The following is a 19333-nucleotide window of genomic DNA, read 5'->3' as shown; positions in this document are numbered from 1 at the left end:
CTCCCCTCCTTAAACAACAAACCAGGAGGTGTCACTATCCCACGTTTCTCTTCTACAAACCTGCCCAAGTAAGTATTAAGGAACGAGGCCCTAAAAAGGCCAACCACTTTGCACTAAGTGGAGGCAAACCACATGGTCACAGTATATCTTATATACTAATGTCATAAACTCCCAGTCCAACCGTCAATGCATGTCATGAATATGCAACAAATCCAATACATGCAAGCATGCTTGAAAGAAAAGAAATCATTATAAATTTCCACAACACTAATCACGCATAAAAGAGAATTCAAATAATAGAAAATAATACAATCCTATCCTTTTCGCTTTTCAATCTTATCAATTTATTTGTGTCATTTAAGCATACATGTGTATGTATATGTGTGTGTGTGTGTGTGTATATATATAATACCATCATTATACATTTAATCACAACAGATAAAGCTTACACATACATGAAATAAATCCCAAGTTACCTGATTTCTTCTACCTCTCCAGCAATCACACAATAAAGTTCTCAAAGAAAGTCTACAAAATCAACATGATAAAATATTAATTTAACTTGAGACAATATATATATATATATCCTAAACTTATTTTAAAGATATATGAAAGTTACTCTGAGACTTCACAGTTATCCTAGAGGACTCATAATAAATATTAGGGCTGCATAGAAAAGTCTGGAACCCAGTCAACCCGGTCTGACCCGGTCCGAAAAAAGCTGTCCAATCAGGAGACAGGACCAATCGGGTCAGACCAAAATACCGGGTAAGACCGGGTTAAGGACTGATATATCAAACCATGTGGTCTAGCCTGGTCCAGGTAACCCTTTTTTTTTTAAACATCTATATGGGATATATTAAATTTGAGCCGAGCCCAACCCAACAAGCATCGACTGCCTGACCTTCTGCGGTTCTGCCCTTGCATCCTTTTCCCTTTCACGGCTAATTCAGCATGTGCCCTAACCATTCTCTACTTTTCCCTTTCACGGCCTGAGTTCTCAATCATCTCCTCATTTCCTCAATTCGCCGCCCTATCCGTTCTCTGCTTTTCAGTTTTCCCTTTCACGGCTTTTTGTTCGTGATTATTGACTCCTCGCTTCCTGAGTTCGCTGCGCTTCTGCTTCAACTTCAGCTCCTCAGCTAGCTTCTTCTCCAAATATTGATTAGCTTGTTGTTCATGGAAGGCTCATTCAAGACTCTGAGTAGCTTCTTATTCTTGACCTCTTCTTTTTTGCTTGCTTTTAATCTCCTCTCTGTATATAGTTGTAAAAGAGTGATTCTACAGTTATTCTGTGCACATCAACCATTCCATTTTGCTTCTATTTGATCAGAAATTGAAGAATGTTTGATCGCTGATGTTGTTTCCATCTTCGCGGGTTTTGATTTGCATATTAAACTATTGATCTTTTTAAGGCTTGATTTGAATCTTATTGGGTTCCATCGTGTCTTTGTTTCGGTGCAAGCATGTGCGCTGCTCACCTAGCTCATGCCAACTCCACATTTGCCGTTTTATTAAAGTCATGCCCAAATGCTGTTGGCTTTTATGATCGAGAGCGTCCTAACTTCACCTCTAGTTTTTATTACGCATGGTCCCTCCCTCCCCTTCTCCACTACGTTGCTTCACTTTTAGTGTTGTTGTGTGGCGTTTCTATCAGAGTTTGCTTGCATGATTTTACAATGCTTGTGTTTGCTTGTTCTGAGAATTGAGTAAATGGCTTACAGTCGCTTGTGTTTGCTTGCACGATTTTATAGTTGCTTTCCTTTTTTTTTTTTTGGGTGTTGGGGAATTGGGGGAGATGGCTTACAAATAATGAAAATTGAACAAGCAGGAAAATTATGCTGTAAAGATATTTTTATAAAATAAAAAAAAGAAAACCAACCTGGACCAGTCCGGTTACTTGGTCGGACCAGTCCAACCCGATCCTGGTCCCGGGCCTAACCGGACTGGACCAAACAGCGGACCAAAATGTCCAACCCGTTGATTTTTCATACTAGACTTCAGACTGATGGTTAACCCGGTCCAGTCCAGTCTTTGTGCACCCCTAATAAATATTATTAACTTCTTATAATTAATGTTTTGTAAGTATTATTAAAATTTAACATTTTATAATAACTTCTATGAAATCCTTACTTTACATAAAATCCAAAAATTCTCAAGTTTATATTCATAACAAATGTTGAATTTCTTTTATACATACATATAATATTTCTAGAAGAGAGGAGCACGAAAACAAATTGAAGAGCTGCGTTTTTTCCCCCTATGAATAAATGTATGTGCGGACAAAAACATGTTAGGAGGAAGAAGGCAAGGAAAGAGAGGAATCAATGGAACAAAGAAAAATTAAAATAATGAGAAGAAGACATGAGAGAGGTAAGTACACACCTATATATATAACTCTATATATATATATATCTATGTATGTTTTGGGGTTGGTGATAATAATAAGACCTACGGGTGAACAGGGAAAAAGAACAAAGAGGAAGAAGAACGAGGGGAATTATGAGGGAAAAAAATGAATTAAAAGGGAAAAGAAAACAAGAGTTGTAGATTTTACCTTGAATGTATGTAGATTTATGAGGATGGGATGCCTAGATAGCAGAAGAAGGAGCAACTACTTTTGAAAGGCCACAACAATGAAGGCTAAATGAGAAATTGAGTAGTAGCTAGGTAACAAATGTGTGAGGGAAAAAAGAATTAGAGTAGGCTAATATATTGTTAAAATTAATAAATTTACCTTTACTTAATTTAATTATATATATATATATATCTTATCTTAATGTTATTATTGATATATCTAACTATATGAAAATCTCCAAGATCATGGGAAGAGAGAGATATATATATTTTAAAATTTAAACCAGTTTTTTTTTAATTTAACTTCCCATTAAATTTAATTTCACATACAAGATTTCAAATGTTTTGGATTTCAATGCGTTTCACCCTTTTTTTTTTAAATTGTTTTCTATTATTTCTTTATTTTCAATACATATATATAAATTTTTTTTATATTTTCAATGCACTTATTTATGTGTATATACACCCATACAAGGTAACTGTTTATGATTAATTCCTTCAATTTGATTCACTTCTAAATCTCTTATTTCTTTAATCTTTTATGATAAACTTGAAAAATTGATAATTTAATTCTCTTAGTTCTTCTTTAAATAATCATTATTACTATAAAGTCCAAATAAAATTTGGGATGTTACACATGCTCTCACGTTCATGGTCCCCCTAAACTTTTTCCTCCAACTCCTGCCACAACTTTTACAGCTCTACCGAACATGTTGCTTTTTTGGGTCATCAAGGGCTTTTTAGTAATTGATCAACATTTGCATAATCTCCTATCAGGCAACACTTCCCAATTTGTTAATATATTTGCTAAGCTTCTTATTTTAACATTTCACATTTTCAGAATTCTTTATTTGTCATTTTTCCTAGATTTAAGTTTGATGTATAAAGATCTTATTTCAAGTGAAGCCTCCTTAATCATTCATTTTTAGCGTTTGTATTAGGAACCTCAATCTCATAACATAGCTAAATTTCTAGATCAGACACTAGTTTGGAAAAACACCTTGTCAATGTCACATCACGGTTAGATTCTTGTGTATGATAGACAGAACCCTCTAAGAGATAGAAAGATATTACTGGCCCAAGCTTTCACAAGAGAAGAGAAATTTATTAGAATGAACTGATCAGGAAAACTTCAGCTCAAAAAAGAACTGACGAGGAAAAGGCGCTAGTATTTCATAGATAGAATTTTGATCCAAGGTGAGTTTTGAGATCCCCATACTTGCAGGGTTATCTTTATATAGACTCTCGACTAACGTTCGAATTTCTCATGAAATAAAGTTGGCATAAGATTATGACATAACTAAAGCTTGAATCCTTCATCGCATAAAGTTGACATGGACATAACAAAAGCTAAAATCTCTTTATTTTAAACAACTTTACTAAAGTAGTTACGACATAAAAAATAAAGCATGTCATAACAGCATATTGGACATTTGGACTTGAATGGTACAATATCGCCATTTGGACTTAAAGACAAGCTCCTGCTCATTACAAGAGATATCTGAATATATCTTTTCGTCTTGTATTTCAGCACACCCAAGCTTGTACTCGCGCTCTTATGCTTCATGCTCATCTAGTTGAATCTGATGATCTAATGTTTCAAGCTCATATGGTCTTGAGAATCCAAAGGGAAAAGTGATGATACTTCAAAATCTGTCTTGTGCTGTGTATTTGATCATTGTGCCTCATTGAATCCAAGAGTGACTTGAGCGAGCTCAGCTCAAGTATCTGGGATGTCTACTTTTCAATTTTGGGTTGGGTGTTTCAAAAATGAAATAATAATACTAGAGGTGTTCATAAGTCAAGATGGGCATAAAATAATCCCGTTCTAATAATTGGGATGAAATAACCTTTTGTCTAATGTCTTGTTTAATCCCAATGACATCTTGTCTTGTTCAAGGAAGACATAACCAAGATGAGATAAAGAAGTTCGAATAAAATTTTTAATTTTTTTTTTCCAAACCAAATGTACATCGAGTATAAAAATTCATAATAAAATTTACATTAAAAAATAGATAAAAAAATTATCAAAATCAGCAAACAATAGAGATTAGCGCAGAAAGAAAATTTTCATTTTAAAAGAAGAAAAAACACATAAATTCAAAAATATCCATAAAAAACATTATATGATCTATAATGATAAGTAAAATAAATTTATCAAATTTTAAGAAAAGAGAGGATAATATACGGAACAGGATACCGGATCCCCTGTCTTGCATTTGTCTCGTTCTGAAAGTTTTTGGGACTAAACTATCCCATCTCAAAATGATTGGATCGGGACGGGACGCAATTGAACATTCCTATAAAATACCATCTCTAATTTTAATTATAAAATTTAGTTTGCAGTTTAAATTATACTAAATTACATATATTATTAAAAAAAAAAGTAGTGCCTAAAGAGGTGTATCTGAGACTGGACCATCATCATGCGAATAATAGTTGTTAAGATCACATAAAATAGCTGGAGACCAGGCGTGACCTGACATTGTTTGATTTTTCTCGTATTTGAGCCAATTTGTTGCGGAGTGCCGCAGCGAGATTGATTAGCCGTAGAAGGAGGGTCTTGTGGGTTCATGTTGTGGGGCCGTAAAGAAGCAACAAGTGAATCCAATCAATGAAAATCCAGTAATTTCATGAAGCCAACAACAGCGAAAAAGTAGGAGAAAGTGTCTACGCAAGAAGAGAAGAAGCAGTCCAAGTCAACGAAAATGGCTGAATTCATGTGGAAAATAAACAGTTAAAAGTTACTTACCCAGTACCCAACGTGACTTTTCTAAACAGTCCCCAATTTGTAGTAGTACAATTTCCTGACATCGCCATTATCACGAAGCTTCCGGGAAACCCTCTTCTTTTCTTCTGGGCCACATCGATCTGTTTTCGACAATAACTTAATTAAATAATAATTATAATTCCTTCTTCTTCTTCTTCATCATTGTTATTATTGTCACTTGGAATCTCAGGAATTTCGCAGTTCGAACTTTGATTTGCATTTTGCGGCAAGATCATCTCTTATTATATTCTGGTGTTGGATCTCTCCTTTCTGTGTGCTGCGTGCGTCCTCATGCTTCGTCTGTTTCGCTTTCATCACTCCGTGTTTCTCGGTCGCTGCGGAATCTCCAAGAAGGTGCATGACTTTGAAAATTCGAACCATTTCTAAGGGTATTTTTGGTAATTCGAGACCTTGTTGTTCTGTTACTTAACGGTGTTTATTACCATTGATTCGGTCAACTGTGTTGGTGTTTCAGCAAGGCTTCAGGATGGCTGCTTCTCTCCCGGGTACGCCGAGCTTTCGTTTTCCTCTTTTGTTCCGTTTATAAAGGGTTAATCGTCTTCACAGCGCATTCTAATTTTACTTCTAAAACTTGATTTAATTTTAAATTTGATTTAACTTTGGTCTTTAAAATTTTATCTTATTTTGATTTTAGCCCTCATTTTAGAGGAAAATACATTGTCTTAAGGAGTAGAAGTGTAGAACTATTCATATAATCCAAAACGAAATCAAATTTCAAGAACAAAAATTAATATAATATTAAATTTTAGAGGTCAAAATTAAAATGACATTGGATTTCAAATTATAAATTATGTATGCTCTATTCATGTCTTTATAGTTTTTTTCTCTTTTTTGTGAATAATTACAAATTTTTCAATTATAAATATTAATCTATATACTCATAATTTATTAATTAGGATTTATGTAGACACTAACTAAAGAATAAGTAAGTTACCACAAAATATAAAAATGAAAATATTTTTTTAAATAAAATGATGGAATGAAACTTATTTATATTAACATTAAAATAAATTATTATACTCATAAGCATCTCTTTGTTTTTTTTTTATCTAAATCATATGACATATAAATTCGGAAAAAATATAATGTGTGTCCTTATAATTTCACTTCATTTTTAAAGGAGTCCTTTTTATTTCTTATTTCTTTTGTTAGATTCTTATAATTTTTCTTATTATAATTATTGGTTACTATATTCATAATTTGTTAATTGGAAAGAGAAAAGCATTAATAGTTGATGTAGCTTTTGTTTAACACGCGTTTTAGTTAATTTTGGCACATGATCAAGCTAAATAAAATCAAAATAAACAAAATTATAGATTATAAATAGATACACGGAGACAGTTATTAGCATGATAATTTTCTTTTTATGCTGATAATAACTAAATTTTATTCCATTGTTTTATTTTGAAAATCATCTTGTTATTTTATCTTCTATGACAATTTATATTTTATTCAGTCAACATTTTTATTAGCTCTATTAATACATTATGAGTATAGGAACTATCGCCTATAGTTAAGAAAACTGTAAGGACATAGTAAAAATTATAAATACTCAATTAAAAATCAGATGATTTATTCTACTGAAAAAAAAATCAGATGATTTAAAAAAGACCAATAAATTAGTCTTTATATAAATTTCATATGTATATATTGACTGAAAGCATTACTAATTAGGGTTGTTAGATAAACGGAAAGATTAGGGGGGGAAAAAAAGTAAAGTAGAAATGATTCCCTGTCTTGTTTGCTGTCCATAAACAACAAAGCAAGAAAGTGAATATGTTTCTGTCACAGTCCAAGAAGAAAAAGAAAAGAAAAAACATCCCCTTCTCAAAATTTAAAATCAACTAAAATGTACTGTTTATATATGGTGGTTTTCTCGAGGTAAATATGTACATATAGGATTTTTTTTATATATATATAGTACACAGATAATAAGATTAAAAAGAATATTTTGAAAAAAAGTAACATATATTTATTATAAGTAACTAATTCAACAATTTTTTTAATATTCACAAATTAGTTATTTTAATTCTTATATTAAAAATTAAAGCGAGTATATTTTTTCTTTCCAGACATATCAAGGACTTAAAAAGCATTCTTCCGGTTCTAAATATAAGACTTTTTTTATAGTGTAAATTATACTATAAAAGAAGTCTTGTATTGGAGGATTGAGTTATACCATGAGCACCTGGTGAATAATATAATTTTAAATAATATCTTTTGAAAGCTCGCACTTTTGAAATTCTATACCTTGCGGCTTTTTTGGGTGGGAAAGAGCCTATCCTTGTTCCATGAAATTTTATAGTAGTTTCCCTCTTATTTAGAATTCCAACTCCTTTAAGTTATAAAACTCTCCAATTCTTCATTCCCTCATCAGTCTAAACCCCTCATACATGCACTCTCTTTTATGTTTTTTTTATTTTTGTAGATTCTATGGGAATTGATTCAAAAATGTGTTCGCCTGATTTCTACCAAAATGTTATCGTAATGAGACATGGTGAACGGATGGATAACTTCGAACCCTTATGGGCCTCCACTGCGACCCGACCATGGGACCCACCCTTGTTTCGAGACGGCTGGGTTCGCGCGCTAGAAACGGGTCGGACCCTCAGGAAAACTCTCGGGTTTCCTATCAATCGGGTCTTTGTCCCCCTTCCTTCGCTGCGTTCAGACTGCTTCCCAAGTTGTTACTGCTCTCTGTGCTGTCCGTGACGACACCAGTACCCTCTCTAGCCATGCCATGCCCATTGATCCATCCAAAGTCAAGGTTCGATTTTTCCTCCTTAAAGGACTGTATTTCATAAATATCATAAATTTGTTTGGAGTAATATTTGATCGAATTTGGGTTTTAATTGCTTTGGGGGGGGGGGGGGAAGGAATTTTGGTTTCAACTCTTGTAATTTCAAATAGCTGGTTTTGACCCATGTGTTTAAAAATGGAGTCAAAGTCAAGACTCATTACAAGTATAGAATTAAACATAAGACTCGAAAATTATGAAACTATAGCAGCAAAACCAAGCTTTAAAATGATAGAGACTGAAACCAAAATTCAATAAACTATAAGTACTAGCAATGATGCCAAGTCAATTTGTTTCATATCAACATTATATTTGGGTCAAACGAAATCTCGAAGGTATAATCGCCCCCCCCCCCCCAAAAAAAAAAGGTTTGGTTTCCTAACTTTGAATTACCAAGAAAGATGTCTGTATATTATGGAGACTTGGAGAGTTTTAGCTTAGATTTATGTAGGTAAAATTGTGATTGATTGTGATGGATCTCACATGCACCAAATTGTGCAGGTATCGGTTGAATATGGACTGTGTGAGATGATGAACAGTACAGGAATCAGACCTGGGGTGGCTCCAAAAGATGGAAATTTTAGTATGGATATATCGAAGTGTGAAGCCTTGCTCCCTGCAGGAACAGTGGATGATAAAGCAGAAAGATTGTATCAAGAGGTACAGAGCAATAGTTATCTCTTTTTTCTGCCGACAATATCAAAGGCTTCGCTAAACAGAAGTCAAAAGTTAGAACAAAAAAGAAACACAGAGAGATGGATAGGAATGGGACTTTCTGCCCATTGTTTGACATGCAGCATGAAATGGAATCTAAAAGGTGATGTATTGAACAAAAGTAATATTTTAAAGGGTTAATATACATTTTTGTCCCTCAAATTTACCTTCATTTTGATTTTAATCTCTTAAATTTCAAATTATAGGTTTTGGTCTCTGAAGTTTCTTTTTATTTATAACATTAGTACTTATAATCAAATAAAACTTAGACCGTTTTGCCTCTTGAGGGACCAAATCTATAATTTGAAATTTGAGAAACTTTTTGGTCAAAAAAAAAAACTTGAGAGACTAAAATCAAAATGAGAGCAAACTTAGAGGACAAAAAATTATATTAATCCTATTTTTAAATGTGAAACGTCATATATGTTCTTAAATAAAAATTAATAAAAAATGATATTGTTGAATAATGATTACAGAACCATGACGGACATCTCACGTCTTAGTTGTCATGCGATGAAAGAGTCATTTTTCCTAGTGTAAACCCAAGCAGGGCCTTCTTCCCATGTCTTTATTTCTATTCTTACTTTTTTTTACTCCCCTTCTTCAAGGGTTCCATGCTAATGCAAATGTGTAACTTGCTGATGAAAACCATATTTATTGATAAACTGCAGTTGCCAAAGTGGGAGGAGCCTATTTTGAGCACGAGGGCTAGATATGAGCAAGTATTCAAGGACCTTGCAGATAAATATCCTACTGAGAACTTGTTGCTCATCACACATGGTAATATACTTCTCTTCATTACTTGGACAGATTGTTGGATTCCTTGAAGGATCAAATCAGATCTTTTGTTGAGTCTCTCCCTTATGAGATTGTAGCTGTTGAACCCATCAAACGACTCAGAAAAGAGGGGGAAAATATCATATTAAAACACATAATTTCACTTGGTTTTGATCTAAGATGCTGGGATACGCAGTTTGACTCAAAACATTGCTTTTTATGGTCAAAGCACGCGTCCTTTCATCTCATCTTAATCATAATGCACTATTGCAGCAACTGAAATTCCGTGTTTGGATCTTACCTTTTGCCCCAAGGGAAGATCTGATTTGAAAGGGCCATCATTCTATCTAACAAAGACACTTTTTAGTTTTGAATTCAAGTTTTTCTATTCTTTTTCATATGGTAAAATACTGACTACCTCAGGGCTTACTTGGAAAAGAAGAATTTCCCTTTCTTACCTTATAAAGCATTTTGAGATTACGCTTGACAAAATTGCTGATTAAGGCCAAGTTTGGTGGTCAAATGCGTAAAACTCGGTTTGTTGCACGTATCAATTGCAAAAGTTTCTTGGGGAAGGGGATTCAAATTTTGCCTTTTGAGTAGTTTCTCATGTCTTGTAACGAATATGTGAGATACAATTATAGCTCTAGTTTGTTTAGTTGCACTTTTAGTTCTTCTATTTTAGCAGAGATGCTAATTTAGCCCCTCTAGTTTCCATAACAGTTTACACTGACGTTTCTCCTCAACTATCTCATTAGAATTTTTTTGTCTTTACTTAAATGATGAGTTATAATGCTTATTTCCTTTCGGAAGTGAAGTGTCCAATAAGAAGTAAAGGAATTGTATCTGAATCGCAGGGGAAGGAGTTCAAGTGGCTCTTTCTGCATTCGAAAAAGATGCACAAGTGACTAAAATAGAGTACTGTGCTTATGTGAAACTGAGGCGTCCTGTTTTCCAGAGAGACCACTCATTTACTGCTGGAGAGTTCAATGTGCTTAATATTTCTGGTCAATCTGGCATCACTTATTCTCTTCCAAATTCTTCCACCACTCACATCGATGAAGTTTGATAATGATTCTCACTTGAAGTCTGAGAATTTTATATTGCAAATTTAGAATCCTCCTAAGTGGATGCTGTTTTGAATTAAGAAGCCAAAACGGAATGGCATTCTTCATTTTCCTTTTTTTTTTTTTTTAATCCCCATTCATGTTTTGTGGCGTGTGTAATTTTTCCCATCGCAAGGACATTGAAATAAGTAAATGGCTCCTAATTCAGCAAAGTTTTTATGGTCCTATCAATTTTCTGGTATTTATTTGAACGTTTTATATTATTATTATTATTATTATTATTATTATTATTATTATTTAATTAAGATGATCAGTTCCAAATTTTCGTTGGAAAGTTACACTCTCTTTTTTTTTCCTTTTTAATCGTTAATATATATAAATAATAAAATTTAAACCATCCAAAATAAAAATTTGGTCACTTTTGATGATATAGAAGGGATCCAAGCTTGTATAGGAATAGGGAGTTAATAACAAATTTAGACATTACTTGACCCAGAATCATTTTGAGAAATGAAACATGATAGTTGCCATCAAACTTCTACTGAATTTCCATCAAACTTCTACAGAATTTATATTTACCATTCACTACAATTTATAATGGAAATTATAATTATAAAGTGAACTAAAATACTAATGAAATTTAAAAGATAGCAGTAATCTTGAATTACGCAAAAATAAACAACTTTGATTGTTTGAACTCAAGAAGTAACTTTACTTAAGAAAAGTATTACAGATAGTTCCATCCATTTTCAGACAAATTGTTCAAGTAAATCAAGAACATCAACAAAGACAACACCAACATTCGAACTTTGTGGTCATTCCTACAAGTGATCTTCAAGCATATCACGCCATGACGACTAAATATTACATACATAAATATATAGAACTAGCAAGATAAAATATGCAGTGTGTGTATGTTTTTGTACGTGTTTGTGAAGAAGTACACATAAGTCATCACAGCTCTGATGATGATGGGCTTGGAGGTAGCTGAGGATGATCAAACATATCATCTGGAAAATCATCAAAGAAGCATTCAGGGTTTGTGGGGTTGTTCCCATTTGGACCCCTCGTCCCAATTCTACAACTTCCTGATGGATCATAGAAAGGAAACCCTAAAATGGAATCTGTGTTCCTATTCCAAGTTCTGAGGCATCATCATCCATAGGGTCCCCTACTAATCCCAATTCATCAATGAAACCAGCAGACTCATTAGATCTGGCCAAGAAAAGATCTTGACTTTCCATTGAGAATGGAAAAATCTGCGGGAAACCAATTCCTGAGCTTATGTCAGTGCTCATGTAGCTCTCAAACGATGTCGCAAACTCTTCTTTGATCGAATTGACTGTGTCAGAACTCGAGGGATTGGTGGAGTTCATGAGATCTTGCAATGGCACCATCTTTATGACCTCTGAATTCTCAGTAGTAAAGGATGATGAGCGTGGCTGATGAGCTTTTGATGATGATTCTTCCACAGATGAAGAACTGAACTTACGAGCCTAGAAAACCAATGAATAAAAGAAAGTCATATGCAAATATTAGAAACTTCAATGAGGAAACATAACCAATATATAGGCATTTGCAGTATACCTCTGTGCATCCTCAGTGCAAACAATTTATGGATATGGCAACTCAAGAAACTGACCCAGTTCCCACACAACCGGTAAGACTCTCCATGCAGAATTGAGAAGCCAGATAGTGACCCAAACAGATACGAGACTCACTCAAGTTTCTAGTCCACTTTCATTATATAGTTCAGTTTAACACAGTAGTCAAGAAGACCATGAAGCATAGTTATATAATATCCAATGTGTGACCTATACTGACTTGACATAATGTACACTCCTACTAATGAACATCATTACATTACGGTATCATGTCTGCGTCGAATAATTCCTGGCGTGAAGAAAAATAAAGCCAAAGCAGAGAACTAGAATTCCAGAATTGCCCTAACCATTGACTAGAACAAATGGGGAAAAAAGATAGGAAGAACCAAGGAATTGCTATAAGAAACCCCAAACACTTAATCTTTGAACTTCAATGAAATTTTAAATCAAACATCGATGGAATAACAAAAGGACTGTAATACATGATTCTAAAATATCATACTTAGATTAAAAGACCGACAAGAAAAATACCTCAATTACCTCCAGAGGGGAAACATTGTGGAAACTGGGGACTTCATTTTTGTTCTTGTAGGATTTAGATGATGGCGGTGAAGAATGCAGAATCCTAGCGATCCTCTTTCGCCTACTACTCCAGAAATTCTTGACATCATTATCTGTTCTTCCTGGCAAATAAGACGCAATCTTGGCCCATCTGTTCCCAAATTGTGCTTGCAACTCAATCACCACCCTCTCCTCCTCCAGCGAAAATTTGCATCCACTAATTCAAAAAAACAAAACCCCATCAAATAATTTCAACTATAAGCTTAAACACTCAAATCTGAATCAACACAGCAACAACAGAGAACAACCCAGTAATTAAACGTGTTGTTTTTTGTATAGACTCAAACAGAACTTTCATCAAACAGCAAATAGACTAGATGATGCATATAGAAAAGAGGAATGAGTAAATACCTCTTGAGGTTTGGACGAAGCTTATTGACCCAACGAAGACGACAAGACTTGCCGGTGCGTTGAAGAAGGCCCTTGGATCGAATGGAGCTCCAGTCTCTGGGGCCATACTTGTTGACATGGCTTAGAAGCACTTCGTCTTCCTCGGCTTTCCATGGCCCTTTCCTTATAGGCCCTTGATCCTTCTTCTTCACTTGCATTATTCTCTGCAAAACCTCTCTCTCTCTGAAGTCTGAACAATGTCTTTTTCTCTGCGTGTGTTCTGTTTTCTCTCTGGACTCTGGAGTTCTATGTGACGGTTTTGGCGGTTACTTCCACTTCCCCTCCATTACTAAGCCCACGTTCCTGAAAAATCGCATTTCAAAATGATTGTGGAATGACCAAATTGCCCTCTTCAAGCTTGGACTATTGGAGGAGTGGGATTTCGGGCTGATTTGTTGTTTGCGGGTCATAGATTTCAACTCTTTTTGGGACGAGCTAGTAATTATCAATTAGTATAAAATAAATTCCTTTTGTTAAAAAAATTAATTCTTTTTTGCCCCTGAAAAACTACTTTGGATTAATATAATATTTAGTTGTTATAATTTATCCTCATTTTTTCCCTATAGTTTATATGCTTTGATTCTTTCAGAAGTAAAATAATCCAGATTTTTATTAAAATATAAGGATTAACATTTTTTATAGAAAAAATTAAGGGCCAAAATCTATGATTTAAAATTATAAGAAGCAAAACTAAAATGACGACAAACTATAAATACAAGACATTGTATCAACCCAATTCTTTTATTAGCTAACACCTCATTTTAGTTGTTTACCGTTGGAAATTTTTAATTTTAATGAGTAATTAAAGCATCTTCTCAGTCCAAGTCTTCACCAATATAGTATTTCACAATTTAATCCTGGCGTATTATTCTTAAAATATAGATATTTTACCATTATTAAACCAAATACTAGTGTGGTTGAGACTAAACCAAACCGAAAGCTCAAACTAGTCTTAATCATCAATTGGCAATTATAACATGCTGTTTCACATTGTTAGATCACTCCACGGATTTAGCCATTTAGGCCTCATTTGGAGTTACATTTAAAATCAATTGTAAGCGCATTTTACATAAAATGAAATAAACCTCTCTCATATATTTACATATGTAAATTATGATTGAAAAATTGTTTATAAGCTATTCTAAGTGAGTTCTTAATTGATTTAAGTCGCTTTGAGTTGAGATTTAAACTGAAAATCAACAAGTAACTGAGAATTGAGAGCGGTTTGAAGACAGTTAGTCAAGTCGCCGGGGGGGAAGACGAAATTGGAATAAGAGAAAGAAAACCAGAAGGAAAAAAAAATCTAATTCCTAATTTTATTTTAAAATGGATCTTCTTTTATGAGTATGACCGTCGCTTGTATAAACCCCAACACAAAATGCAACGATGTTTGAAAGCTCTGCTAGTCCTTGGAAAGTTCAACAGAACTCGTTGTCTTTGCTCTGATGGATCCAACACAAATGGATCCATCCTTCATTCCTGCTTTATATGTCTTTGCCCAGCCTCGGTGGTGGATGACAAACCAATAGGTCCCTAAAAGTTATAGCAAAAGCTCTCAAAGCTTGCTGGAACCTTCAATAGAGGCTCAAAGTCTGAGGTAATAACAATCTCTTCATCATCAACTTTTACTGTGTTCAAGATCTCCTCTTTGCTCACCAGAATGGCCTTTGCTCGGTTGGGAATGCATTGTTCGAGATCAATCTATTGTCTACTTTGGCGTATGGGGACTGATCAAAGAATAGAATATGCAGTGGCTACTTGAGGGTAAATGGATACCATTTCTTCAAGATTCCAAACTTGGAATGCGATGCTTTTATCACAAGCGGATGGGTTATATCTTTGATAAATCCACCATAGCTTCCATGCTCAACTACCAGTTGACTTACCTGAAGTTATCTTAAAATTGGTCTTTTTACTTGGACTCTGTTTGTAGTAATTTCTTCAAGGGGCAGTTTTCTGATGGGAAAAGAATACATCTGAAAAAATGGGAGGTTCGGTTAAGTTCAGCTTATGAGATAATTATGACTTTTGGTCTATAATTGATTTTGGCATGTGTATAGGAGGGATGTTTGGTAGCTTATAAAACCACCATGATTTTTTTATTCATAATTGATTTTGATATGTATAAATTCTCAGAGTAAATGAAATTTTGCTGCTTCAGCATGATATGACCTGACTTACCATTTAAGAAAACTGTTATACAAATATTAAAAACATTTGAAATAAATAAATTCATACCAGCAATGACTACCATAAGAAAAGCAACCCACAATGCCAAATTACCACCAACGTTATACAGACAACACAAGATGTGGAGTTTCTATCAAGCCTGTATTATTAATATCCTAGCCCTTCTATTTTATCAGCATACAGAACTGCTTCTATCAGCGTTGGAGACCCCCAAAAAAATGCTCCTAAAATAATTTCCCAAATAAATAAATCTTGTAGTTGCCTTATGTTTTTTCCCCCACTTTTTTTGAAAAAAGAATTAGATCCTATTACTACTTCATATATAACTTCAGGGATAAAAGTTTAGAACCATAAAAGAGAACGGCACTTCCATGTCAGCTGTCAACTCCATGACAGTAAATATACAATCTTCATAACTTTTCCGCCGTATACAATTAACATCTAAGAATATAAAGAAGCAAGATGTTCATATGAAAATATGACAAAGGTTATAATTGGCCTACTTACGTCTCATCTAATATAATCAGTCTGCAGAAGGATGAACAAAGATTCACATCATTAGGGGTTAGCATCTCTCAAAAATCTTAACACTTAGGATCTTTTAAACGGAAACGCAGCCTTGCAAGATAAGATATTCCCAGTTCCTTCTTAACAACTCTGTCACAAGTTTGAACCCTGGCTGCTGCCTTGCACAGACAGCAATTCACATTCCTCCATGAGCCCTCAGGGCAAGGGGTGCTAGGGACGCCATTGATGGAGCATAATCCAGACAAGGGAAAAACAAAAACAAGCTGCCAGAGCATATGAAGAACCTGTACAAAATCAGTCAGAATATGTCCCTCGGTTCATTCACAATACATGGGCAACAACTAATGATTATAAGAATTAGTGTTTGGAGGTACATAGAATTGCTCAAACCAATGTTTCGGAGCAGCTGGGTGAATTTTGTAAGCTATATCTACAAATTGATTGTTGCTTCTAGAAATCACAGTTGTGATGGTATACTTTTCTCCAAACAGACCTTTTTCTTTAAGCCACATGTGGAATCCGTACCTAGGCTTAATTCGGTTCTCTAGATTATAATACAAAAGTGCCGCCAAAGGAGTCAGACACTGTAAAGGGATTCCCATTTCCTGACAGAAGAATTTCACCTTCTCATCCATAACTTGAGATTTTTGGTTTAGAATTTTAGGTGCTTTTTTCACCATGATACAGAGCTTTGAGAATTCAAACCCTAAATGCAGAAGGAATTCAAACCTTTTCTGTAACTTCCAACTATAGCCATGCAAGTAAGCTGCAATGTCTATAGTTACAGCATTTTCTCCAAAGCCCAAGCCATGTAAGAAATTCAATTTGCTCAACATATGATTTCGGGAACTGGAAGCACAAATCATCGTTAAGCCGGCTTGATACTCTTTATCCTTCTCTTCATTAGGATGGGTTGCAAGATAACTTATTAACAAGTTATGATTTCCATCCTTCATCTTGTTGAAGAACCATCCATGTAAATCCAAAGCTCTCATTACATTAGGCAGATTATCCATCTTGTTCGTCCCCAATACATGATCATATTTTTTACTAACATCCTCCAGAATTTTAGGGCTCAAGCCAAAGTGTTTCAATAGCTTTGATACAGAAACCACTGGCATCTGCAAATCAAGATTCAACAACTCTGGGGCTTTTAAAAGTAAAAGTGCTACTTCCTCTTTTTGGACACCAAATCTACAGAAATACTCTGCCTTTTGAATCAACTCATCTTCTCCATATTCAATAAAGATGGTTTTGCCCTTCCCATGAGCTCCCCTAACTTTCCCTTCTCACCATTTAAATTATAGAACACCCGAATTTTTCTACATACTTCATGCCAAGAATCTATATTTCCTTCGACATATCTTGCCAATTCAAAATCAAAAAACACTGACTTCAGATCAGTAAACAGGCCATCAATTTCGCCATCAACCTCTTCACCTTCCTTACCCAAGATATTGGGGAAAGCTAGACATATACCAACCACTTCAACATTACCAAACCCGCGCTTCTTAAACTCATAGAGTTTAGACCCCAACTCTTTGGAACTTCTCCTGAACACGGAACTACATTCCTTATACAAGTTACCCAGCTTATCCCACGGAAACCCAAAAAATGAAAGGGCGCGAGCTGCCTCCAGAAGTGACCCATCTTCAGAAAAGAAGACCTTATTCGGAGGCAACAACTCAGAAACGCCATTATTGTAGTCTATGCCTATGCTTTCAAAGAAAAATTCGAACTCATCGATGGGGTTGTACCTGAGGTATTTCTCGAAATTTCTCGAGAAAGTGGAGGCCGAGAAATCCACCTTCACAATGAGGTTAACGAGGGAAAGGAGGGAGTTCTTTGCAATCTGATCCGCTAACACAAACGGCAAGCATCGAGTTTCGTGAAGGTAATCGGTGAGGACTTTCTGGGCTTCACGGACAGCGAACTTTTGGTACCTTTGGGGGATTTTTGAGGATTTCAGGAGCTTCCTTGTGGTGCTGCTGGTGGTAGAAATGTGGCGGAGGAAGATTTTAGCAAAGGAATTCAGAAACATGCTTGAACAAGCTTTGGTTTCTTCATTATCCAGAATTGATATGGAATTGCGGGGAGGATCATCGGGCCAAAGCCAAGCCAAAACAAGCAAGAAACTGGATTGAATAATTAATTTATCAATAACAAGCCAATATGCCCAATACAATTCTCAAAAAGCACCCGGCTTGGTGGTCTTCTGCTTAAGATTGCGCGCACGCAGTTGCACATAATTAGAGCCGGTAATATAGGTTGGACCCGTCAACTGATCAAAAATGACGGGTTAGGGTTGGCCAAAATGGCCAACCTGTCATTACTTTAAAAAACATAACCCGCACCGCCATAACCCTAACCCGTGACGGGTTAACCCACGAGTTAACCCACCTATTTTAAAAAAAAAAAAAAAAGGCAAAAGGAAAACAAAAAAATTTTTACTTCAAACTTTATTGTCATTAGAAATAATTAGATAAAGAAGGTTATTCAGTATTGCTCATTGGTTTCATTGAAAAAAATGTGTGAACTTATGTATTATCATGTTGAAAAATTGGACAATCATATACTATTTGTATTTTATTGTGTTGTAATTTTATTTAGATGTTTCTAATATTTTATATTATTTCTAGTATTTTTATTTTGTATTATATATAACTGCTAACATTTAAAAAAATAAGAAAAATTTAAAAAAAAAAAAGCAAGAAAAAAAATAAAAATTTTGGCGGGGCCAACCCACCTTAGTCGGTTAGGGTTGGCAAAATGCCAACTCGTCAGAAAACGGGCCTTTTGAGCCTGCACCGCACACAACCCGCAACCCGCCGCGGGCCAACCCACAACCCGCGGGTTGGCCCGTTTTACCAGCCTTACCCATAATCACGTATGTCTCTAATTATGTTTAACTAGAAATGAAAAAATAAAGAAATAAAAATATTATTTTATCAATATTTTGAAAAATATAATAACTTTTTTGACAGTAATAAAAAAATTAAATTATTAAATGTAAAATAACTGTTATTTATTTACATATATTAAATGAATGATTAAAGTTTGAAATAGATTCAGGCAAAAAGATTGAAAAAATTTGGATAAAAGATGGATACTTATATTACTAGGTCAAGTTCCCTAATCATTGCATCATTTTATTATAGTTGTTAAAATGTGCATGTATTAAATTCACATATGAATACTTGTAATTTTTGTGTTTCGGCTCTTATAATATAAATTAGAATTGACATATTTTTATATAGATATTTATTATTTTGTTATT

The 19333-nt window shown here is 34.5% G+C and overlaps 2 protein-coding genes and 1 pseudogene across 2 annotated transcripts; 1 reads left to right on the top strand and 2 right to left on the bottom strand.

The window, feature by feature from the left end:
- The first annotated feature begins 5608 nt into the window (after positions 1–5608).
- On the top strand, positions 5609–10954 carry LOC114732686 (uncharacterized; annotated as a pseudogene).
- Positions 10955–11835: 881 nt separating this feature from the next.
- Positions 11836–13496, bottom strand: LOC114732723 (transcription factor DUO1-like). The gene is made up of 3 exons (XM_028920063.1): positions 13300–13496; positions 12868–13105; positions 11836–12219 (listed from the first exon to the last, which is right to left on the bottom strand). The coding sequence occupies exons 1-3, from the start codon at positions 13494–13496 to the stop codon at positions 11836–11838; spliced, it is 819 nt and encodes a 272-aa protein (XP_028775896.1).
- A 2616-nt stretch (positions 13497–16112) lies between these two features.
- Positions 16113–18937, bottom strand: LOC114732713 (transcription termination factor MTEF18, mitochondrial). The gene is made up of 4 exons (XM_028920052.1): positions 18834–18937; positions 17387–18191; positions 16431–17177; positions 16113–16340 (listed from the first exon to the last, which is right to left on the bottom strand). Exons 1-4 carry the CDS (start codon positions 18935–18937, stop codon positions 16113–16115), a joined length of 1884 nt encoding a protein of 627 aa, XP_028775885.1.
- Positions 18938–19333: the final 396 nt, after the last annotated feature.

Source organism: Neltuma alba, unplaced genomic scaffold (genome assembly GCF_004799145.2).
Source record: "Neltuma alba isolate B1F8T4 unplaced genomic scaffold, ASM479914v2 tig00002569_pilon, whole genome shotgun sequence".
NCBI lineage: Eukaryota > Viridiplantae > Streptophyta > Magnoliopsida > Fabales > Fabaceae > Neltuma > Neltuma alba.
Note: the sequence above shows the minus strand (reverse complement) of the source record. Positions and strands in the feature narration are given on the sequence as shown.